A 26,268-nucleotide genomic window follows, 5' to 3' on the forward strand; every position below is an offset into this window, starting at 1 on the left:
CTGCCAAGGTTGCCTAATATGTCCCCAATTTCAACCTACCAAGCCAACTCACAGAGCACCTCTCCAGAAAAGGGGGATATGTATGCCTTGGTCAGACCTTCAAATGGATTTTATTGGGCCAGTAACAAAATCTTCACGAGGAAATCGGTATATGTTAACAGTTACATGTTTATTCACCAAGTATGTCGAATGTATACCAGCACCAAATAACAGCTCCGAGACATGTGCTGCATTGCTAATAAATCATGTATTTTCACGTTTTGGTTTACCTCAGAGGATAGAGACTGATAGAGGATCGCACTTCACTAGCGAAGTGATGGCCAAATTGTGGAAAATTTTGGGGGTTAAAAGGAAATTGCATATCGCCTATCGGCCAGCCTCTAGTGGTGGTGTAGAACGATACAATCAGACCATCGTTAATGTCCTTAAGAAATTTGTTAAGGAAACAGGCAAAGATTGGGATGTCAAGCTCCCGCTGGTCCTGATGGCGTTGAGGGCTACTCCGAATACAGTTACAAAAATGTCATCTTTTGAACTGATGACAGGTAGACGGATGGTACTGCCCCAGCACTTATTGTATCGCACTACAGATCAAAATTTGATCAATGCTACCACCACACACCAGTACATAGAGGATTTACGTAAACATCTGCAATATGCTTTTGCCTTTGCCCAGCGAAATTTGGAAAGAGCTGCAACTAATGCTAAGACATACTATGATCTCAAAACCTCCAAGAAGGAATATGAGATTGGTGACAAAGTCTATCTATACAACTTTGCAAGAGACCAGATCAAGGAACGGAAATTCCTTCCATCTTGGAAAGGTCCATTCTCTATCATTGATAAAATCTCTCCGGTCGCATATAAATTGCAGGTTACCCGGTATGGTGAAATCAGTGATAGATGGGTGCACATCAATCAATTACGTGCTTGCCATCCAAAGTCTCAATTGCAGTTGTTGGAAGACTAAACCCACCAATTCCTATCTGGAGATATTGAGATCATTCTTAAATTTCCTTTGAACATATAACTCATCCTTTGCCTTACAGGATCCAGTAATATAATTTTATGTATATCCAATACTTAAACTGTTCATTTTAATAATTTAGAAAGGAAGGCCCAGACTATGACCAGACCGGCGATCGGAGGTGTCAATGACCGGACCCTAGAAGGAAGCTATAATGTCCTGTGGGAAAGACCAGATGCCAGAGATCGATCCGGAGACGATAACCTGACGTCCCAGGCCACCAAGGGCCAGTCCAGAGGAAAAGACCCGCCTAGGAGACCGTCTAAGAGACCTGTCGTGCGGAGGACCCATGGACCCCAAGGTGGATGTGCCAGGCCAGGCCGGCCTCATCACAAGACCAGGATCGTCATCGGAAGTGTCCATCTAAAGACGCCGAGTCAAGTTGAGGACCAACCAGCATCACCGCTGCCATTTTATTATAAAAAAAAAAAAAAAAAAAAATTTTTTTTTTTTTATTATTTCATTCACTTCACCAGGAGAAGATGAACGATCACTCTAACCAAAAGTCCCACTCATGTTTTTTCGATACAGACACCCCTCTACACGTGCCTGTACCCCAAAAAAAAAAAAGGGGGATTTGTTGTGGACCTTTTGAATTATGTCTCAAAAATATGACTTTATCAAGACATAATATTATATGGCAAACAGCTCAGTATAGCCGGATGCTAAGAGTTAATTTTGTCTTGGTTGAACCATCAAGGATTCTAGTTAAGAAATGGAGAAGGGGGGAAGTGAGACTTTTCCAAGACAATAAGACTGTTTGAACTGTCAACAAGGACTATTTGTATATTGAGGTTGAGAAGAATGCAGATACAGAAAGTCAAACAAATAGCCAGATAGGACTTCGACTTTCAAACATTTTAACAATAATGAGACGGGAACTCAACTGGTTGAAAGCTTAACCAAAACGTGCAGAGTGTGATGAACCAACAGACCTCTGAAATATACTATTGTTCACCAAGGGTGAAAGCATTAACAGTTGTTTACCATGAGTCCAACACAAGGGCCAGGCAAACAGAAAGTTTTTTTTTTCCTACACAGAGAAAATGTTGATTCTAAAACAAAGGGGTGAAATTTAGGACATTTAAGTCTAAAAGTTGACTGTATATAAAGTCTAAAAGTTGACTGTATATAATTACAAAAATATATTACAAAAACATATTATAAATGAGATGTGATGGATTTTACACACCACTAAATATTCAGAAATGGGAACTATATATCACTAACTTGAGTATTGAGATGATGGGAAGTAAGATGTATTATAAACTAGCATTAGTTACATGTCTTATCAGGAAACAAACAGGATGGTATTTCAAGAAGGAATAACTGAATATACACCTATATTCCATGGTCCCTATTTAGAATATCATAGGTATGATCGCTTATATCTGGAAAAAGACGTATATTTGATTCCTGAAATTACCTTAAGATTCCACCCAAGGTATGAGTCATCTCAAATACTCAAATTGTTCTATGATACATGACCGCCACCTGGCGGGCAGGTGAGAAATAGCTTATGTACACACATTTCTCAACTAGCCAATCAGGAAGCCTGGTGGGAAGGTATCTTAGAACAATGGATTAGTGGATATAAAAGCCTTTGTACCTTTAACAAGAGGAAGCTCATCAAGAAAAAGCTCAAGAAGAGACCTCATCACAAGAAGACCCTGACATCTGAAGAAGATCTCTGCTGAATAACTACTCTTTCATACTTTCAAACTTCCTAAAACTTTAACTAAATTTCTAAACCTCTAACCTTATAACTTCCTACATTCTCCCCTACTGAATATCTATCACTTGCCCTATAATATCAGTCTAAAGGCGTTCCACTGCCAGCTAAATCCACGGGAGAGTTGCCTAGTCTGAATTCCGGGTGTGGTGAGATGTTTATTTGATTTTATATCACCTATTTTCTCTGTTGTGTGGAATCATAAAATTACCTTAGTGTATCACAACAATATTGGGTAGTTAGATATATGTAGAGAGATCCTGTTTTACTGTTAAAAATTGTTTGTTGCCATATTATAATTTTTTTTTCATATTTCATAATTTATTGAATATTAATAACCAGAGTATCATATATCAAGGGCTTGCTTCTTGCAATCCTATGGCCACGGCTTGTGAGAATATAACCTTTGAGATATTCGAAATTATTAATTATTAATAAATTTAATAAATAATCATATCATTTAAAAATTATGACATTGATGTAATTAGTTAGAAACCTTATTATTGTGTCTTACATTGGTAAGATATGTTTTTGATTGTGTGTACCAATATTCATTTATCACCAGTCTTTTGCGTTTTGTGTTAATATATATATAATTTTTGTACATAAATAAATTTTTATATTTATCTATTATAAGGCAAATTTTGTGTGTATGGTACGAAATCATATTGGCTAAAAGAATTCAAGGTATAATAATAAGTGGTGATCAAATTATCAAGGTGTCCAAATTATTGGTTTACTAAATATTTGCCGTATTTTAACGGCTGGAGGCACTGTAATATTTCATCTAAGGGAAAGGGACACGCCCTTTATAAATAATATATATCCTTACATAAACCACCACAACACATACATACATATATACATACATATACACACACACACACACACACACACACATATTATATACATACATACATACATACATACATATACATACATACATACATATACACACACACACACACACACACATACATATATACACACACACACATACACTAAAAGAGATCATTTCTGATTGGTCGGTACATACATCACTTTACTATAGACCGTGCACTGCCCTAAAGCTGAAGTTAATTTTGCTTCCCTTGGTTACTCTCACCCCCCTTATCCGCATTTCAATGCTTTTTTTTTCTTAATCCTTTCCAGCTTAAAAAAAAATAAAACACAAAACCCTGTAACACTTCATTCCTCCTAGGCAAATTGCAAGAGCGTCCCCCTCAAGGACTGCCACATCCACTTGACGCGTTTCACCCAAAGCTGGGAGAAATGCAACAGAGGAGATCGCGGAGCAAGCTTGGCTGGGGTGGCGGGTTTTTTTGCAACCACGTGCAGAGGAATGATGCGGAATTTTGAGGGTAAAAACAGGAGACGACATAGCACCTCCCCACCGCCTCTCAAATGCCCTCTGTAAAGCGGTCGACCATGGATCGCTTTTCAGAGGAGCATCTATGTTAACTGGAAAAGGCTCTAGAATACTTACCTCGGCCTCAGAAGTGTCAGAGGCTGGGGAGAAGGTACTTTTTTTGTCAAGCAGTTTAAGAAGTGCTTTTTAAAGCTTTTTTCATTTTGGTAGGCAGGGGCTGGAATTTTGTTTGCCATGGAAAGTCTGCTTTAAAGGTCTGACATTCTTTCCTAATGTTCACTGCCAGGGGCAGACTGACAACTCATTGGGACCCCGGGCAATAGGGGATCATGGGGCCCGTGTCCTTGCCCAAACTCAAAAATGCTTATGAAAAAGGTACCAGGGGCATCTCATGGGGCCCCCTACTGACCCCGGGCCCTCGGGCAGTGCCTGAGTTTCCAAATGGTCAGTCCGCCCCTGTGCACTGCATACTATGGACCAGTGGTCTCCAAACTTTGCTTGCCTTTAACCGGTCTTTGAAGCATTTTTCACACCACAGTGGGGCACTATTCCTTCCACTGACACAAACGATGAAGCACTATTCCTCCCATTGACACCAATGATGGAGCCCTACCCCTTGCACTGATAACAAATGATGGGGCACTATCCCATCCACTGACACCACCAATGGGGCATTATCCCTTCTACTGACACCACCAATGGGGCATTATCCCTTCTACTGACACCAACAATGGGGCATTATCCCTTCTACTGACACCAACAATGGGGCATTATCCCTTCTACTGACACCAACAATGGGGCACTATTCCTCCCACTGACAATGATGGGACACTATTCTTCCCACTGACAGATGTCAAGAGCCCCCAGTCATCAGAAGTCAGGAGTCCCCTACCCTCCCTTACATTACAGTGCACCCCCCCCCCCCCTTACCTTGTGCTGCTGCTGGGAAGAAGCTGGGGACAGAGGCAGGAAGAAGAAAGTGCAGGGTCTGAAGGAGGATCAGAGGAGGGCTGGAGTCTGCTTAACCCCTTGGCGCCGGCGCCTCCCAGCCCTTTAAGGGTTTCAGAAGCTGGGGCGGGGTTTTAGGGTCATGTGACTGCCATGAGTTGCCGTCACATGATCGGGTAAGGTCCCGATCGAAAGAGGAGATCAGGACCTTTCCATGAGTACCAGACATGTGTGCTGGGAGCGTACAGGGCGCGCGCTCTCAGCACATATGGTTTTTCTTAATAGGCCCAGACCCCGGGAGGCCGGGTGTGAAGAGATTAATGCTGCGACCAGGGGAGGCAGAGAAGAGGGGATGAAGAATCTGTAGGAGGAGCTCTGTCCTCCTTTCTACCCCAGGCTGCAGAGACAAGGTGGGTGCAGAGACTAGGGGTGTGCCATAGCTGCAGCAGAGGTGCAAGGGCCACATGAAATGGCCTGGCAAGCCAGATTTGGCCCGCGGACCTCGTGTTTGACATGTGCCCTGGGACAAATAGGTAGGGGGATTGTCAACAGGACAAGGAGGCTAAAAACGTTTATCCAAACTAAAAACAGTTTCAAGCGGAGTTAGACTTAAAGCACCTTGCCTGCCACTGCAACAATTTCCCAGAAGGCATCAAAGCAGTGACATGCAGTTTAGTGTAACAGTTCTTACCAAGGCAAAATCTACGGCAATGAGAAAAGCAGAGAATTTTACGAGAAAAAAGCCGTGCAGGACTTTAGCAATTTCACAACATCTGTAACTTTAAGGCCCCGTTTACAGTGCGCAGTGTTTTTTTTCTGTGTCGCGTGGTTTTAGGTACGCTACCATTATTATTACTGATTTTCATGAAGGAGCATCAAAGTCCTGCATGCTGCATCTTTGACGTGCTTCAATAAAAACGCATGTTCTAATAGAGTTTAGAGTTTGACCGCCTCCCGCCCGCCATATAGTCCAAGGACGGGCACAAGGTGCTTCGCTCGTTCTGGGAGGATGTCATATGACGTCCTCCCATTCTAACCGCGCATGCGTGGCTCCGTGAGCGCGGCGATCGACAGTGCACTGTGTCCCTTGGACACATCGGATCACCGATCAACAGAAAGAGCTGAAGGTGTCGACTCGGTCATGTGATCAGCTGTGTCCAATCACAGCTGATCGCATGTAAACAGGGAAATGCCGTTTATCGGCATTTCTCTCCTCATGAGCCGTCGCGCTGACAGAGGAGAGAAGAGCCGGTAATTGGCATTCCTCGGAGGGGACATGTGCACTGATCATCAGTGTAGCCCCAGCAGTGCCACCTGTCAAGTGTTCATCAGTGCCAGCTCTCAGTGCTCATCCATGCCACCTGCCAGTGCCCATCAGTGCCACATTTCAGTGCCTACCAGTGCACATCAATGCAACATATCAGTGCTCATCTGAGCTGCCTTTCAGTGTCACCCATCAGTGCCACCTATAAATGCCAGTCAGTGCCACCTATCAGTGCTGCCAATCAGTGCCGCCTATTTGTGTGCATCAGTGCTGCCTATCAGTGCCAGTCAGTGCCGCCTATCAGTGCCATATATGAGTGCTGCCTTTCAGTGCCCATCAGTGATGCCTGTCAATGCCCATCACTGCAGCCTCATTAACGCACATCAATGAAGGAGAAATATCGCTTATTTACAAACTTTTATAACAAAAACTTTGTTTTCAACATTTTCAGTGGTTTTTGGTTTAAGAAAAAATAAAAAACCCAGAGGTGATTAAATACCACCAAAATAAAGGTCTGTCACAAAAAAAATGATAAAATGTCATATGGGTACAGTGTTGCATGACCGCGCAATTGTCATTCAAAGTGCGACAGCGCTGAAAGCTGGAAATTGGCCTGGGCAGGAAGGGGGGTATAAGTGCCTGGTAGGTGAGTGGTTAATGACCTAAAACATAAAAATCTGTCGCTGAAAACTCACAATGCTCAGATGTGAACCCGGCCTAAAGCTGAATACTAGGAAAGCAGCCAAAAACACAGCTGAACTATGCAAGGGACCATTTACTTGCCAAATGGTTTACAATTCTGCCCAGAAAGTAATGTAATCCAGACACCAATATCAGGCGCACAGTCAGAACCTGTACTACTGCAGCACAGCTTGGTCAAGACCACACCCCTAGTCTGTGATTGGATAAGAAAGGAGCAGCAGGATAGTGAGGTGTCGTCACTCTACTCTCACATCTTTTTCATATCATCTTTAATTTTTTTTTTTTTCTTATTCTTTCAGGATATTACTGACTTGGTCCGGATGCAGGATGCTTCCACAGCATTGATGAGCAGGGACCGGAATCCTCCACTTTCCAAGAAGTGCAGAGCGTGAATGGTGGCGCCCCCTGGGGAGCAAACGTTATCCTTCAACTGCCCAGGATGCTGTTCTGATTCCAGCAGCATTTTTGCTGCCCCCTGAAAGATATGATTGATAGTGAATCTTCTGGTGGGTGGGTAGGTTGTCATTGTGAACAACAGCCAACAAAACATGTACCAACCAGCATGGCCTGAGCCCCGAGACGAACTGCAAGCCTTCTAGGCAGACCCATCTTCACTCCTCCATCTGCCAGAGCATCCAGAGCTGTGAATGCCTGCAAGAAAAAAAACAGAGAGAACTCAGAGCTGGAATGAAGATACATGAACTGCTATCTGGTTTACAAATTTAAAGGGTCACTCCACTCAAAACTGGTAGTTGCTGGACAGTCAACCATCAGTCTCTTCTACCCCTCAAGGACTCTATTGGTGAGACTTCTATGCTGAATTGTAAGCTCTGTACACCGGCTGTACCCATTATGAGGGGTTCCCACCATCCTTGCACTGAGTTCCCGGGACTGTACACCCGCTGTGCCCATTATGAGGGGTTCCCACCATCCCTGTGCTGAGTTCCTGGGTCTGTACACCCGCTGTGCCCATTATGAGGAGTTCCCATCATCCTTGCACTGCGTTCCTTGGTCTGTACACCCGCTGTGACTATTATGAGGGGTTCCCACCATCCTTGCACTGAGTTCCCAGGTCGGTAATAACAAGCATTACAAACCCATAATAAAACCATGGAAAGATATCACAGAGATAATTTCGATAGATATCCTCTACACTTGTTGGAGGTTCCCACCATCCACAGATGTATAGAGTTCCCGGGTCTGTACACCTGCTGTGCCCATTATGAGGGGTTCCCACCATGCCTGTGCTGAGTTCCCAGGTCTGTACACCTGCTGTGTCCATTATGAGGGGTTCCCACCATCCCTGTGCTGAGTTCCCGGGTCTGTACACCCGCTGTGCCCATTATGAGGGGTTCCCACCATTCCTGTGCTGAGTTCCCAGGTCTGTACACCTGCTGTGTCCATTATGAGGGGTTCCCACCATCCCTGTGCTGAGTTCCCGGGTCTGTACACCCGCTGTGCCCATTATGAGGGGTTCCCACCATTCCTGTGCTGAGTTCCCAGGTCTGTACACCTGCTGTGTCCATTATGAGGGGTTCCCACCATCCCTGTGCTGAGTTCCCAGGTCTATACACCTGTGTCCATTATGAGGGGTTCCCACCATCCTTGAACTGAGTTCCCAGGTCTGTACACCTGCTGTGTCCATTATGAGGGTTTCCCACCATCCCTGTGCCGAGTTCCCGGGTCTGTACACCAGCTGTGTCCATTATGAGGGGTTCCCACCATCCCTGTGCTGAGTTAATGGATCTGTACACCTGCTGTGCCCATTATGAGGGGTTACCACCATCCCTGTGCTGAGTTCCCAGGTCTGTACACGTGCTGCGTCCATTGAGGAATTCCCACCATCCCTGTGCTGAGTTCATGGATCTGTACACCCACTGTGCCCATTATGAGGGGTTACCACCATCCCTGTGCTGAGTTCCCAGGTCTGTACACCCGCTGCGTCCATTGAGGAATTCCCACCATCTCGGTGCTGAGTTCATGGATCTGTACAACTGCTGTGCCCATTATGAGGGGTTGCCACCATCCCTGTGCTGAGCTCCTGGGTCTGTACACCTGCTGTGCCCATTATGAGGGGTTGCCACCATACCTGTTCCACCTGTTGGCTGGGGGGGGGGGGGGGTTTGTGAAGGATCAGTGATCATGTGACCACTGTGATTGGCTGTCACATGATCAGAACCAATCGTTGTGTGGACCGACACCTGGAAGCGCACAGGACAGGGAGCGCACACTCAGCACAGAAACCTCGGCTACCCTCTGACACATATGTGGCGTGTCAACGTTAAAGCTCACTCTTTTGTCACAGCACATATGTGTTCAATGGCAGGCGAGGTTCAAAGGATACAGAGCTTTGCCTTAGTAAGCAAAATCCTACAAACCATGCAGGAGGCATTCTGCGCCTTTTCACCATCAAGTGCCTTGCAGAATTATTAAGGCGTTTCCAGGTATTGTGAAGATGAATACATTTAAAAATCCTTGTGTTGAGGCAGAAGAACACTTCTTAGAAGCATGTATTGACAGGAGAAGACTTACTTCTATGGCGATTCTTTGTTAATCCACCATAATTCCCATCTCATATTATACACCAAAACCCTGCTATTAAAACTGACAGGCGACCAGAAAATCAGAACACTCCATACCAAGCCATATAATGTATTCCCCGCACACACGGCAGGCTGACATGGAGCACAACGGCATTTCATCACATCGGGAAAAGTTTTGTCCCAAGCCTTAGGGCTCGTACACGGGGAGTTTGGAAAACTCTTCTGAACGATGAAAACTGACTGCTGGAATACGTAGTGTAAAAAACGTCAGTTGAGCCATGTTTGCATACCGTGTTTATGCGCGTTTGCGTTTAGAAGCGTTTTTAAACGATAACCTCAGGAGAGCTTCCCAAATGCCCAGAATGCACTGAAAAATAGTAAATAATTAACGATTTCAGACATTTTGTGAGAAATAGAGAGAGCAGAAGCAGAGAGAGCCGTATGTGTTGAGATTTCCTGTCTTTTCTGGTTGTATTCACTATGGATCCCATCATGAGAATAATGCGGCACGTTCTACCATTGTTTCCTGGAACTGACTGCACTGGTGTACCGGGTCCATTTGAATACATGGAAAACACTTTGCATGCATTTCTGATTATGAAAAAAAGGCTCTGGACAGCATCTGAATATGGAACAGTTAAAAAAACGCTTCTAAACGCGGTTAACCGCGTTTACAAGCGTTTGAAATGCCGGTAAAATCTACTCCGGAGCGCAAGTTTGGTGCGTTCAAAATAAAATTTAAAAAAAAAAAAAAAAACTACTGTAAAAACTCAACTGCCTGTAAACGACGAGGTGAACATTAGGGAGAGTTCAGGGGCTGCTGAAAAAAAACACTCAACAGCTCCTGAACGTCAGGGCTTTTTTATATGTATACATACATGTTTTGCCTTTCATTTCTATTTTACAAGTAACATATACATACATGTGTGTGTGTATATATGTTACTTGTAAAATAGAGATGAAAAACGCAAAACATGTACATATATAAAATAATGTATATATATATATATATATATATATATATATATATACACATATATATATATACATATATACATATATATATATATATACACATATATATACATATATATATATATACATATATATATATATATATACACATATATATACATACATACATATATATACATACATACATATATATACATACATACACATACATACATATATATATATATATATATATATATATATATATATATATATATATATATATATATATATATATATATATATATATATATATATATATATATATATATATATATATATATATATATATATACACACACACACACACATACATATATATATATATATATATATATATATATATATATACACACACACACACAAATTTTTTATATATATCTACCGTATTTGCCGGCGTATAAGACGACCCCCCTACTTTTCCTGCTAAAATGTAGTGTTTGGGCTATACTCGCCGTATAAGACTACCCCTCTTCCAATGCACACCAGTGGGAGGAATAGTGCCCCATCATTGGTGTCAGTGGGAGGAATAGTGCCCCATCATTGGTGTCAGTGGGAGGAATAGTGCCCCATCATTGGTGTCAGTGGGATGAATAGTGCCCCATCATTGGTGTCAGTGGGATGAATAGTGCCCCATCATTGGTGTCAGTGGGAGGAATAGTGCCCCATCATTGGTGTCAGTGGGAGGAATAGTGCCCCATCATTGGTATCAGTGGGGGGAATAGGTGCCCCATCATTGGTATCAGTGGCAGGAATGGTGCCCCATCATTGGTATCAGTGGCAGGAATAGTGCCCCATCATTGGTGTCAGTGGGAGGAATAGCGCCCCATCATTGGTGTCAGTGGGAGGAATGGTGTCCCATCATTGGTGTCAGTGAGGGGTGGAATAGTGCCCCATCATTGGTGTCAGTGGGGGGGGGAATAGTGCCCCATCGTTGGTGTCAGTGGGGGGGGGAATAGTGCCCCATCGTTGGTGTCAGTGGGAGGAATAGTGCCCCATCATTGGTATCAGTGACACCAATGATGGGGCACTATTCCTCCCACTGAGACTTGCTGACCCTGTTCTCGTATGGTGCTGCTGCAGAACACTTACCTGCTGCTCCGGCACTCAATTTTCACGGGGCCGCTCGGCTCCGCCCCCTCGCCGGTGATTGGCCGCCTGTGTGCCTTTCCTGAGCTACAGTTCTGGCGGCCAATCACCGGTGAGGAGGCGGAGCCGAGCAGCCGCACGAACATCCAGTGGCCGAACTGAAGGAGACGCCGCGCTTCCTGGACCGGATCGTCGTGGGACTGGATCCAGGTAAGAGATGTCAGCCCCTTGCAAACCCCTGTACTTAATGCCGCAGCCCCCCTAACATGTGTACCGGCGTATAAGACGACCCCCGACTTTTGAGAAGATTTTCAAGGGTCAAAAAGTCGTCTTATACGCCGGCAAATACGGTATGTATATCACACACAGGTTTTGCCTTTCATTTCTATTTTACAAGTAATTATATAATATATAAAAATAAAAAGTGTATATATACACACACACACACACAAATGTCTTAGATATATGTACATTTTTCTATTTTACAAGTAATATTGTATATATATAATTACTTGTAAAATAGAAAAAATGTACAAATATCTAAGACGTGTGTGTGTGTGTATATATATATATATATATATATATATTTTTTTTTTTTTTTTTTTTTTTACACACATATACATACATACAGTGGGGATCGAAAGTTTGGGCACCCCAGCTAAAAATTTGTATTAATGTGCATAAAAAAGCCAAGGAAAGATGGAAAAATCTCCAAAAGGCATCAAATTACAGATTAGACATTCTTATAATATGTCAACAAAAGTTAGATTTTATTTCCATCATTTACACTTTCAAAATAACAGAAAACGAAAAAAATGGCGTCTGCAAAAGTTTGGGCACCCTGCAGAGTTAATATCTTGTACTGCCCCCTTTGCCAAGCTGAGACCTGCCAGTGTCATGGATTGTTCTCAATCATCGTCTGGGAAGACCAGGTTATGTCAATCTCAAAGGTTTTAAATGCCCAGACTCATCTGACCTTGTCCCAACAATCAGCACCATGGGTTCTTCTAAGCAGTTGTCTAGAAAACTGAAACTGAAAATAGTTGACGCTCACAAAGCTGGAGAAGGCTATAAGAAGATAGCAAAACGTTTTCAGATGTCAATATCCTCTGTTCGGAATGTAATTAAGAAATGTCAGTCATCAGGAAGAGTGGAAGTTAAAGCAAGATCTGGAAGACCAAGAAAAATATCAGACAGAACAGTTTGCAGGATTGTGAGAAAAACAATTCAAAACCCACGTTTGACTGCACGATCCCTCCAGAAAGATCTGGCAGACACTGGAGTTGTGGTACACTATTCCACTATAAAGAGATACTTGTACAAATATGGTCTTCATGGAAGAGTCATCAGAAGAAAATCTCTTCTACGCCCTCACCACAAAAATCATCGTTTGAACTTTGCAAATGAACATATAGACAAGCCAGATGCATTTTGGAAACAAGTTCTGTGGACCAATGAGGTTAAAATTGAACTTTTTGGCCGGAATGAGCAAAGGTACGTTTGGAGAAGAAGGGGCACAGAATTGAATGAAAAGAACCTCTGTCCAACTGTTAAGCATGGGGTTGGATCAATCATGCTTTGGGGTTGTGTTGCAGCCGGTGGCACAGGGAACATCTCACGAGTAGAAGGAAAAATGGATTCAATAAAATTTCAGCAAATTTTGGATGGTTACTTGATGCCATCTGTGAAAAAGTTAAAGAGAGGATGGCTTCTACAAATGGATAATGATCCTAAACACACCTCGAAATCCACGGGGGATTACATCAAGAGGTGTAAACTGAAGGTTTTGCCATGGCCTTCACAATCTCCTGTCCTCAACATAATTGAAAATCTATGGATAGACCTTAAAAGAGCAGTGCGTGACAGACAGCCCAGAAATCTCAAAGAATTGGAAGACTTTTGTAAGGAAGAATGGGCAAAGATACCTCAAACAAGAATTGAAAGACTCTTGGCTGGCTACAAAAAGTGTTTACAAGCTGTGATACTTGCCAAAGGGGGCAGTACAAGATATTAACTCTGCAAGGTGCCCAAACTTTTGCAGATGCCATTTTTTTGTTTTCTGTTATTTTGAAAGTGTAAATGAAGGAAATAAAATCTAACTTTTGTTGCAATATTATAAGAATGTCTAATCTGTAATTTGATGCCTTTTGGAGATTTTTCCATCTTTCCTTGGCTTCTTTATGCACATTAATACAAATTTTTAGCTAGGGTGCCCAAACTTTCGATCCCCACTGTACATACACACACACTTTTTTTTATGATTTACATTTTTATTTCAGACACTTTTAGGGCTTGTTCACACACACATTTGCAGGCAGAAATCTCTGGTGTACAAATCCCAGCATTTACCTGCGCCTGGCAATCCAATGGTGGTATGTACAGCCAGACACAGAAATGAATGGCTGTACATACTTCTAGTTAGGTAAACTTGCACTGGAGATCACCCACATATTACATGTAAAACGTCTTCTCCACATGAGTAACTCATTTCCGCCTGCAAAACACCCATGTCTATAAGCCCTTATAGATGGGGCCACGCCTGTCTTCACACTTACATAAGCAGGTCCACTTCCACTCAATCCGGTCACAGCATCAATGAGATCCTCCTCCACCTCTGTGCAAAACCCCACACTCTGCATCAGCTGCTCCAGAAGCTTCCCATCTTCCAGTTCCGCGTGGGTCCCTGCGGCATATACTGTGGCCCCTTCACGTACGATTACAGGGGTATTGGTCATGCAGCGGATAACTCTGGGAGCTGGGTGAAAGGCGCTCAGTTTCTGGAAGGTAAAAGATGTAGAGTTAAACAGCTAAAAGGTTAGGACCAGGGGCGGACTGACAACTCATGGGGCCCCCGGGCAATAGGGAATCATGGGGCCCCTGTGTCCTTGCCCAAACTCAAAAAAGCCTATGAAAAAGGTACCGGGGCATCTCATGGGGCCCCCTACTGACCCCGGGCCCTTGGGCGGTGCCCAAGTTTCCAAATGGTCAGTTGCCCCTGGTTAGGACTTTGTCCTTGAAGTTAAAAGAATACAGCTAAGTGTTTACATGGGAGTACAAGTCTCAACAATTGGTTTATACATTTCATTTCCTACTGTGATTCTCTGGCAAATGAACCCTTTCTAGAACTGTAACAGCAGTACTAATCATTTTGTTTAGACTACGATCCTTTCTGGTCCATTGCCATTGTAAGTAGTCCATGTTTTTGTGACAATTAGCCTTGGGTCTTTAACGTCTGCTGATTACGCAGCACTGCAGCTCAGGCCTCTTCACTGCACACCTGCCTCAATAAGAAGGATCTAAATAGACTGCTGGACATTCATCAAGTGCCTTATAAAAAAAGGTACATCTATCTACTCATACTTTGGTTTCAGGTGTCAGGAATTAGCAGCAGGGATGGCCAAATCTCAAGGAACTGGGACCAGTTGCTTTAAGTGAGATTTATTTACAGAGGGACCAGATCTATCCAAACCACATGCAAACAGCATACATAAAAATATAATGAATCAAAAACCCAGTGGCAGAATACCTAACTAATGACAAACATAAAGCCAACTAAATATATAAAAAATGGTAAACACAGAAAATCAGAGTAAAACTGGAGTTGCAAGGAACAGATGGAAAGGGGGGGGGGGGGGGACCAAAACTGGGATGAGGAACAATGGAAAACAGGTACAAGGCAGAAAGATACAGGGTACAGTGTACTTGGCAGGAGCAGGAACAGGATAACAGCTAGCAGTATCTGGCAGCAAGTAAAACATGGGTGAGAGGCACTAGTAGGGAAGGACCCAAATACCTTTCCAGCAGCCAGCATCAGGTATAAATGGATTACTGGGAGACACCCACTGGTGAATACTGGAATTACAACCCTCCACCCACAGAACCTCAGTGCCACCATCCAGATCCTAACACAAGATCTGTATGCCTTCTGTCTGATTGTTCATGCTCTGGATTACCCGTGTGCTGTTTGGGTTGCATATGTAGTTAGCTCGTCTGTACTTATCCTGATCAGCAGTCCATTTTTCTGCTATTGTCAGTCATTGCTTGGTCTACTGCTCTGGAACATGGACTCCCTCTAGGATGGGTTGTTCGCACCTGATCATCAGCCTGTTGACTCTGCTACTGTCTGCTCCAAGCACCCATATGAAGATCTGGACCCCTCTAGTATCTATCCTGTCAGTTAGTCTGCTGTCAGCCCTGATGACATGGAGGGTCCTCCCAATTCCAATACGTTTTCCTACCTTCAATAGTCTGAGCTTTAGAGGGCAAAGCAAAACACTGAATTTGATTCCATTTTTAAAACTTAATTCAGACAAATAATAAGGATTCATAAGCTGCTATAAGAAACACAAGAGGCCCAAAATGATTCTATCTTTACAAAATATCAAAGCTGCTTTACCTTCTCTATAGAGCCGATAGTGACACCGGCAGCACAGGACACCACCATGTGACGGTCCTCAATGTCAGTGCCAATCTCATCCAGCACAAAGGGAATGATGGGAGGTTTTACAGCCAAAAAAAGGACATCACTGTTCTTCACCGTCTCTTTGTTACTGGTGGTGAAATTTATACCCAGTTTCTGGAAGAAAAAAAAAAAAAAGCAAAGAAATATTATGAGCATCAATGGCTTATCTCGGTATAGTCCAGGACAACAGTAGAATTAATCAGTCCTGTGACGACTGAGATTGAGCTCTGCAGTCACTTTTGCAGCAGTTTTTTTCTTATTCCAGGTCACAATCCTGTGCAATGTTCTTTTGTCTCTTTCGGTCAGTTGACCATGTCAACTGCGCTATTGCTTATTATTATACAGGATTTATATAGTGCCAACAGTTTGCTCAGCGCTTTACAATATAACGGGAGACAATACAATATGGGGCAGTACAGTGGCTAAATGGTTAGCACTTCCGCCTGGCAGTACTAGGGTCTTTAGTTCGAATCCCAGTCACGGCACCTCCTGCCTGGAGTTTGCATGTTCTCCCTGTGCCTGCGTCGGTTTCCGGTTACTCCGGTTTCCTCCCACACTCCAAAGACATGCTGGTAGGTTAATTGGCTCCTGTCTAAATTGTCCCTAGTATGTGTACATATGAATGTGAGTTAGGGACCTTAGATTGTACGCCCCTTGAGGGTTAGGGACTGATGTGAATGTACAATATGTATGTAAAGCGCTGCGTAAATTGACTGCGCTATATAAGTACCTGAAATAAACAAATATCTCACTGCTGGACAGCCAATAGGAAGTAGGCGGCTCATTCACATTAGCCACATGCTACAACTATGTGTGTCCATTGTGGTAGTGCTTTGCAAGGCACTGTTTTTACTTTTTTTTTTTTTTTTTTTACAGTTTTTAAAACAATACAGTTCAATACAAGAGGGTTAGGAGGGCCTGATCCTGGGAGCTTACAATCTAGGTAGGAGATTATCAGATACTTTCCCAGAAACTGCATATGCCGTCATAACCTGCAGTGCGTAGGAATGAATAAAATGTCACTGCCATTTTAATTAAGAAAAAAAAAAAAAGAAAAAAAAAGGAAAAAACAGTGCCTTGCAAACAATGGAAAGCACTACCACAATGGACACATTTTTTTCCTTTTTTATTTTTTTCTTAATTAAAATGGCAGTGACATTTTATTCATTCCTACGCACTGCAGCAGAGCTGCGGTGTGAAAATGACCAGTGGACACAATGTGGAGAATGCCTTTGCTGACCTCTGCTTCTGAAAGTACTGGTTCCTTGGCTGTTAATTTTTTTCATTGCCTTTACATTTTTGACTTTAGATATACAAGGGTTAGACAAAAAAAAAATGTAAATGCTACATGATTTGCATATGTGAAAGAGACAACAAGTTTCGTGTTGAAAGTGGAAGTGATGTAACATTCTTTTCCTTCCGCTGTGTGATGAGACACCTAGGTAACAGGTGGGAGGCCTCACTTTTGTCATTCGCTGCAAGTAATACGGTGTCATGTCGGAGCTTACTGAGCTTCAAAGAGAGACAATTGTTGGTGTCGCTTAGCTGGTGCCTCTGAGACTGAAGTTGCCAATTTATTTGTTATGTTGGGAGGTACAGTATCAAAGGTTATGACAACGCATGCAGTTTCCGGGAAAGTGTTGTCTGATAATCTCCTACCTAGAGTGTAAGCTCCCAGGATCAGGCCATCCTAACCCTCTGGTATTGAACTGTATTGTTTTAAAAACTGTAAAAAAAAAAAAAAAAAGTAAAAACAGTACCTTGCAAATAACAATGCAAAGCACTACCACAATGGACACATATAGTTGTAGCACGTGGCTAATGTGAATGAGCCTCCCACTTCCTATTGGCTGTCCAGCAGCGGGATATTCTATATAAAAAAAAAGTAGCGGTGAATAACTGGTGTTTTGTACTTTGCGCAGACACTATTACGCGTTACCTCTTGTCCTTTGTATATTGCTCTGATATCTATTCTGTTTACTGCACCAATAAAAATGGATTAATCTGGAAATAACTGTCTGGAGCTTAATGGGTTTATCATCAGTGATTAGAGATATACAAGTTTGGGTATATATGAAGCAAAAAGGATAACAAAACCACAAAAGGCTGCATACCCAATCTCCACTGATATGTGCCGTGCCTCACAGTAACCTCACTGCATCATGGAGGTTTAATTCTGCAGACCATTGCTTATGGAGGTCAAAGCCAGAGCAGGAGAACGTTGCATAGAGGAACTCCACAATCATTTTGATCTTAATCCCCCTTACACTGTCGGAGTAGAGCTATAATCGCATACTCAACCACCCAGTGAATCCAGCGTTGTCCTGCTGTGATCCGCAAAGACCGCCACACAGTTGGTACTGCGCCTCCATCTTCTTTACTGATGTTATCAGGAGGCAAGCGATCTGTTCTGAATCCAAGAAGTCGACCCACTGATGACGCAACATTGCGCATTCACAGCGTATTCAAAATAGCCCTGAAGCCTTCTAGTGTGTGAGTATTCCAGTAGGTTTTGGGCGGGGGTAGAGGGTGGGTGCAGTAATTCTCGCCTAGGTGAGAAAGGTGTAAAACTAGTGGTGCACTGAAATGAAAATTCTGGTAACGAAAATGCAAAATGCACTTGGCCGAAAACCGAAACTGAAATGCGCAGTTTTTAAAAATGAATATATATTTTTTGGAAAAAAAAAAAAAGCAATATATACCCCAATATTTTTGTCAAATATGAAAGGATGTTACGGTGAGTAAATAGATACCAAACATGTCATGGAATGACGTGAAACTGCAGTACTTAAAAATCTCCATGGGTGATGCTTTCAAAATGTCTACAGGTTAGCAGTGTAAAGTTACAGAGGAGGTCTAGTGCGAGAATTATTGCTTTTGCTCCGATGTTCATTGCAATATCTCATGTGTGTGGTTTGAACACGATTTACATATGTGGGCATAGCCTATGTATGCATTCACCACTACATGCGAGCACGGGGGGACGGGGGCACTTTAAACTTTTTTTTAATTTATTTAATTTTTTTTTTGCACTGTCCCTTTAAAAAAAATTTTTTAATCACTTCTATTCTTATCACAAGAAATGCATGCATCGCTTGTGATAGAAATAATTAGTGACAGGTCCTCTTTATGGAGAGATATGAGGTCAATAAGACCCCACATCTCTCCTCTACAATGATGATGGCGACCCTTTCTGAGGACGTGCTTTAGAATGAAACGCGTCAAAGGAGCCATCACGCTCAGTGTTTTAATACTTTGTCCATTTGTAGTTTTTTAACCACTTGGAATATTTAATAAATTACACTTTTACAATATTACTACACTATGGGCTACTTCTTGTCTGGCTCCGTGGCGAGCTGAAGTTCATTTGTAGAGCCCACCTGGATGACACGTTAGCAGTGGTTCAAGTGATATTACCCCAGAGGAGTGAACCGTTTTGTTACTGGCAGGCAAGCGTCCATCCATCCATTAAGGAGGCCTCTGGTTGGATCCTGTCCATACACCAAGGGAGACATCAGTATAGCTGTGTACCGCCCAGAGGGAGGATAACCCGTTAATACGGCGCAACACATCCATTCCATCCTGAGAGGGGGACCTCTGGTTACATTATTTTGCGTATATAAAAATACACATCTGGTGAGTGCGTATTTTTACTATATTTTCTTGGCACGCCACTGAAGTCACTATCAATTGATTCCTGTATGAAAACACTCTATCACGGACTGACATTTATTAACAGATTTTTTTATTTCTTAGGCTGCATTTTTATGACACATTAGCGTTTAAGGTTTTATTTGGTTACCTTTATGTGCTTTAGCGGCTAGACTATTATAGCGCTCACTGATCCTATTTTATTGCTAGAAGAAACATTGGGCCGACTCTTCCAGAGAGACCATTTGCATAGAGCCTGCCAATAATACAATAACTTCAAGCAGACAGATACTAAGAGCTGTGCAGCCCAAAGGTTAGCTTGCTAGTGACAGGTTCTCTTTAAAAAAAAAAGAAGCAATTCATATTCACTATGAAAAAAATATCTTTTTTCTTTTTAAATCTCACCCTTAGTCTAGATACAGTAGGCAGATCAGTGTCAGGGGAGCTTGCCGTGATTTTGTGTGATGCCAACACCCCTAAAAAAAGAAGGTGAGAGATTAGTATCAGAACCCTGCAGACACATGCTAGAGCCAAATAGTAGGCATGTGTAGGCAATCACCATTCAACTTTCAGCTGACATCTAGGTGTAGGTAAAACGTCTCAACCCTTTATTACAGCTCTACAGATCCACTGAGAAACATTCCCTAGTGAAATACACAAATCATATCTCTCAATAATACAAATAATAAATATTATATAAAACTAGTGCAATATCTTCATACACATAACGAATATATATCCCTGGTGATATAGTGAAAACTTATATCTCTTAAACTGTGCAGAAAGTGAAATACAATGATTAAAATAAATAGTGATGCCACACTGTGAAAATTAATGGCAAAGTGTTCAAAATAATGTCACTCCATGCTGCAAATAGTGCTCTTCGTGTAAATCTTGACGTGACTCCCCTCAATAGCAGAAATGCCCCCTCACCTTCCACATTCGACCCTTGCGGGTCACAGAGCTTTTATATATATCTCTCTCTGTTAGATGTCCTCCACTGCCTCCACCGACCATAATCCACCTCCAGGCAGTAAGTACCTCTCCAATTACTCCACTTTGCCAGGTAAACCTCTCCTCCACTGCCACCTCCGACCAAGATCCTCCTCCAGGCAGTAAATAATATCCAATACCCCTCACACAATGGACTCAGGCTCAGAGCGATTCATATAAAACGATAAAACAGACCTCCATAGTGCAACAACGTTTTATTAAGCTAATCCAATGCAGTGGAACATTAAACTCACATGTCCTCACGTTTTGACAAGCAGTTTCCCATATACTATGGGTATATACAGGAGTCCCAAGATGGCGTCCGAACCCGGAACCGGAAGTACGTCACCCCTACGTCGACGCGTAGATTAAGTAAAGACCTGAGCCCGAAATTAAAGCCCCATGAAGAAAATTATGCCACCATTGAGAAAGGAATGCTTAGCAATAAAGTGGACTTTAGATTCTCTCCGGTACTATGTGTTGGGTAGACCCAACACATAGTACCGGAGAGAATCTAAAGTCCACTTTATTGCTAAGCATTCCTTTCTCAATGGTGGCATAATTTTCTTCATGGGGCTTTAATTTCGGGCTCAGGTCTTTACTTAATCTACGCGTCGACGTAAGGGTGACGTACTTCCGGTTCCGGGTTCGGACGCCATCTTGGGACTCCTGTATATACCCATAGTATATGGGAAACTGCTTGTCAAAACGTGAGGACATGTGAGTTTAATGTTCCACTGCATTGGATTAGCTTAATAAAACGTTGTTGCACTATGGAGGTCTGTTTTATCGTTTTATATGAATCGCTCTGAGCCTGAGTCCATTGTGTGAGGGGTATTGGATATTATTTACTGCCTGGAGGAGGATCTTGGTCGGAGGTGGCAGTGGAGGAGAGGTTTACCTGGCAAAGTGGAGTAATTGGAGAGGTACTTACTGCCTGGAGGTGGATTATGGTCGGTGGAGGCAGTGGAGGACATCTAACAGAGAGAGATATATATAAAAGCTCTGTGACCCGCAAGGGTCGAATGTGGAAGGTGAGGGGGCATTTCTGCTATTGAGGGGAGTCACGTCAAGATTTACACGAAGAGCACTATTTGCAGCATGGAGTGACATTATTTTGAACACTTTGCCATTAATTTTCACAGTGTGGCATCACTATTTATTTTAATCATTGTATTTCACTTTCTGCACAGTTTAAGAGATATAAGTTTTCACTATATCACCAGGGATATATATTCGTTATGTGTATGAAGATATTGCACTAGTTTTATATAATATTTATTATTTGTATTATTGAGAGATATGATTTGTGTATTTCACTAGGGAATTATAAGTTGAGCGCTTCACCACTTATATGATTTGATTTCACACATCTTGCGGTATAAAGAACAGGTGATAGCAGCTTACTCACTAGGTTCTGTGGAGCGCAGGGGGATTTTTGTATTTTATTTCCACTGAGAAACATTACCTGCAGCAGTAAAGCCCCTCACAAGGGCGTAAGTGAGCTGGCCCGCTCCGATAAATCCAACACTCATGATGCCTCTTGGTCAGGGCAAAAGCCGCAACGTTAGAATGGAGACTCAGAATACGGTAATACAAGTCCCTGAAAAAAAAAAGAAACAGTAAAGAGGACCTGTCAGAAGGGGTGATGTCAAAGATGGGGCCCCATCAAGCACTGGAGGCTAATATACACTCTTACATTTAATTGCTGAACTTTTAGGTAAACTACATGGGCAAAAGGATACGGAGTATCAAATCTATAGGAGCTTGTTGGACATGCCATTCGAAAAACCATGGGTATCAGTATGGGAGTTGCCCTCAACCCCTTTGTGGCTTTAACAACCTCCACCCTCCCGGAGGACTTGAGACGAGATTTTGGAGTTGGTCTCTGGGAGTTTGTGCCCATTCTGCCAAAAGAACATTTGTGAGGTCAGGTACTGATCTAGCTCATAAATTACATTCCAATTCATCCCAAAGGCATTCAGTTGGGTTGAGGTCATGGCTGTGTAGGCTAGTTGGGTTCCTCAGCACCAAACTCATCAAACCATGTTTTTATGGAGCTGGTTTTGTACACAGGGGCACAGTCATGGTGGAACAGTAAAGGACCTACCTCAAACTGTTACCACAAGATTAGAAGAGCACAATGATCTAAAATGGTAGTCACCACACTGCGGCCCTTTACTAGCCTCTATCTGGCTCTTGGGCACTATTCTTCCAACTGATATGAGGCACTATTCCTCTCAAGATCATCAACAGTGGGACATACTTCCTCCCACCGACACCAACAATGGGGGACCATTGCTCTCACCGACACCAACGATGGGGGACCATTGCTCTCACCGACACCAACGATGGGGGACCATTGCTCTCACCGACACCAACGATGGGGGACCATTGCTCTCACCGACACCAACGATGGGGGACCATTGCTCTCACAGACACCAACGATGGGGGACCATTGCTCTCACAGACACCAACGATGGGGGACCATTGCTCTCACCGACACCAACGATGGGGGACCATTGCTCTCACCGACACCAACGATGGGGGACCATTGCTCTCACAGACAACAACGATGGGGGACCATTGCTCTCACAGACACCAACGATGGGGGACCATTGCTCTCACAGACACCAACGATGGGGGACCATTGCTCTCACAGACACCAATGATGGGGGACCATTGCTCTCACAGACACCAATGATGTGGGACCATTGCTCTCACAGACACCAACGATGGGGGACCATTGCTCTCACAGACACCAACGATGGGGGACCATTGCTCTCACAGACACCAACGATGGGGGACCATTGCTCTCACCGACACCAACGATGGGGTACTATTCCTCTCACTGACACCAACAGTAGGGCACAATTTCTCCCACGAACACCAATGACAGGGCTCTTTTCCTCCCAACACCAATGATGAGTCACTATTCCTCCCTATGACATTAATGACAGGGATCTATTCCTCACAATGACACCAACGACGGAGCACGATTCCTCTTACTAGCACTATTTCTCCCACTGATACCAATGATGGGGCGCTATTCCTCTCACTGATACCAATGATGGGGCGCTATTCCTCCCACTGATACCAATGATGGGGCACGATTCCACCCACCGATACCAATGATGGGACACTATTCCACCCACCGATACCAATGATGGGGCACTATTCCTCCCACCGATACCAATGATGGGGCACTATTCCTCCCACCGATACCAATGATGGGGCACTATTCCTCCCACCGATACCAATGATGGGGCACTATTCCTCCCACCGATACCAATGATGGGGCACTATTCCTCCCACCGATACCAATGATGGAGCACTATTCCTCCCACTGACACCAATGATGGGGCACTATTCCTCCCACTGACACCAATGATGGGGCACTATTCCTCCCACTGACACCAATGATGGGGCACTATTCCTCCCACTGATACCAATGATGGGGCACTATTCCTCCCAGTGATACCAATGATGGGATATTATTCCTCCCACTGATACCAATGATGGGATATTATTCCTCCCACTGATACCAATGATGGGACACTATTCCTCCCACTGATACCAATGATGGGACACTATTCCTCCCACTGATACCAATGATGGGACACTATTCCTCCCACTGACACCAATGATGGGACACTAATCCTCCCACTGATACCAATGATGGGGCACTATTCCTCCCACTGACACCAATGATGGGGCACTATTCCTCCCACTGATACCAATGATGGGACACTATTCCTCCCACTGATACCAATGATGGGGCACTATTCCTCCCACTGATACCAATGATGGGGCACTGTTCTCCTTCAAATAACCATAGGTGCCATATAATTATTTTACTACCACTCACCATCAAACCTGAAGGATTGTTTTCTCCTACTGATGCTGGGGCATTTTCTACCCCCACTGGTCACAAACCACCACCCCAAAGTCTGAAGGTCCCCCATAAAGTCTGGTCTAAAACAGCTTTGTATGTTGTAGCATTACCAGTACCCTTCTTTCACTGGAACATCTGAACTCAGTTATTTGGAAGGGATTCCATAGAATTTTGGCCATATAGGTGTGATAGTCAGGTATGCACAAACTTTGGCCACATTTACCATGGCGGTAAGCTATGCTACCATCAGACGTCCATCATCAAACCACACACAGTTTCAACAGCTGTTTATACATGGAGATCCTGAACAAACGTAACCTGATTGTACAGAGCAAATAGTCTCGTGTGTCCTTATGGACAGAAACAGGACTATCTTATGTAAGAAACCACAAAAGGCAAATAAAACACGATTAACCAATTAAAGCTGAACTCCAGGTATGCTCTGTATTGTATACATATTGTGCCAAGCTGGACCATAGTAAGTGTGTATACCTCATACCTGAGGGTCTGATGGGGAAGCAGACAATCCACGTAGTAGTTGGTGCTACTACAGGGATAGGTCTGATCTTCTCAGTGCTGTGCCAGGCAGCTTTCCCTTTGCACACGGACCATGGGGGGGGGGGGATGGGGGCTGCTCGCTTGGCACCATGCCAACTCACAGAAAACCTTGAATTTCTTAAATGAATACAAGGCATTTTCTGACTGGACGTAAGTGGAGAGTATGAGGTCAATCACTGCCCCTCTTCTCCACCATGTCTAATCAGAGAATGCCTTGTATTCCATAAAATAAATGAAGTACCTTCTTATATACAGAATTATGGGATTGAAGCACAAAACCTCAATGTTCAAGTCCAAAATTGAAGATGTCTCAAATATAAATTGTACATGAAAGCCTACACATTTCAGGGGCCACAAACCATCCTCTTTATCAAGACTTGCAAAAACTAAGATACCAAGTACACAGAATCAAGTAATCAAAGCGGCTTTGGAACAGTGCATTGGCATAGTGGCCTTCAGTAGCTGGTAGCCAGCAATGATGTCATCACTGGGTCTATGTGCTTCTCTATGCAATGCAAGCAGATTTGGACTGAGAAGCTAGCAGGGTGCTGTACATAGCTTCCCGAACTAAAAAAAAAAATAAAAAATTGCAGTACCCTGACTCAGTATGTACTACTTTCAAGAGTTCTCATGACAGCAGTTGAGAGTAGTAAGACTCATGACAGCAGAATATTGGAACACTGTATCAAATACATACCATAATTTTCTTTTGCTGGTGCCAATCCACAGCAGCATACTACCATATGTATGCTGGCATGTTGGCACCAGAATATAGATTTTTCTGGCTCATTCTTTTGGACACAATATGGAATTTCTGCTGTCTCTGTACCAAAAAAAAAAGGACTTCCAAACCTTCCCCACTTCACCCAAACCCCAAAAGCTGAGCTGTAAACAATAATTTTTGCAAAGTTTAAAACAGAGGTGCAACTTTACTTTTATGTCATATCCATGTTTAGAGGACAGCCTGCAACCCCCCCCCCCCCCCTTCCAAAATTCAGGGGATTCTTGTTCCTGCCAATTA

The 26,268-nt window shown here is 43.2% G+C and overlaps 1 protein-coding gene across 1 annotated transcript in view; it reads right to left on the reverse strand.

The window, feature by feature from the left end:
• The window catches only part of PYCR1 (pyrroline-5-carboxylate reductase 1), a 44,779-nt gene that overhangs the window by 12,175 nt on the left and 6,336 nt on the right, over window positions 1–26,268 (reverse strand). Inside the window, exons 2-7 of the mRNA XM_089669662.1 lie at window positions 22,263–22,397; window positions 20,207–20,277; window positions 16,085–16,264; window positions 14,244–14,465; window positions 7,601–7,693; window positions 7,354–7,517 (exon numbers count right to left, since the gene is read on the reverse strand). Of these exons, the coding sequence (XP_089525788.1) occupies window positions 7,354–7,517; window positions 7,601–7,693; window positions 14,244–14,465; window positions 16,085–16,264; window positions 20,207–20,277; window positions 22,263–22,329 (797 nt within the window). The 5' untranslated portion in view covers window positions 22,330–22,397. The remainder of the gene's footprint in view (window positions 1–7,353; window positions 7,518–7,600; window positions 7,694–14,243; window positions 14,466–16,084; window positions 16,265–20,206; window positions 20,278–22,262; window positions 22,398–26,268) is intronic.

Source organism: Staurois parvus, unplaced genomic scaffold (genome assembly GCF_062004578.1).
Source record: "Staurois parvus isolate SC_StPar_1 unplaced genomic scaffold, SC_StPar_1.0 ptg000003l, whole genome shotgun sequence".
Lineage (NCBI taxonomy): Eukaryota > Metazoa > Chordata > Amphibia > Anura > Ranidae > Staurois > Staurois parvus.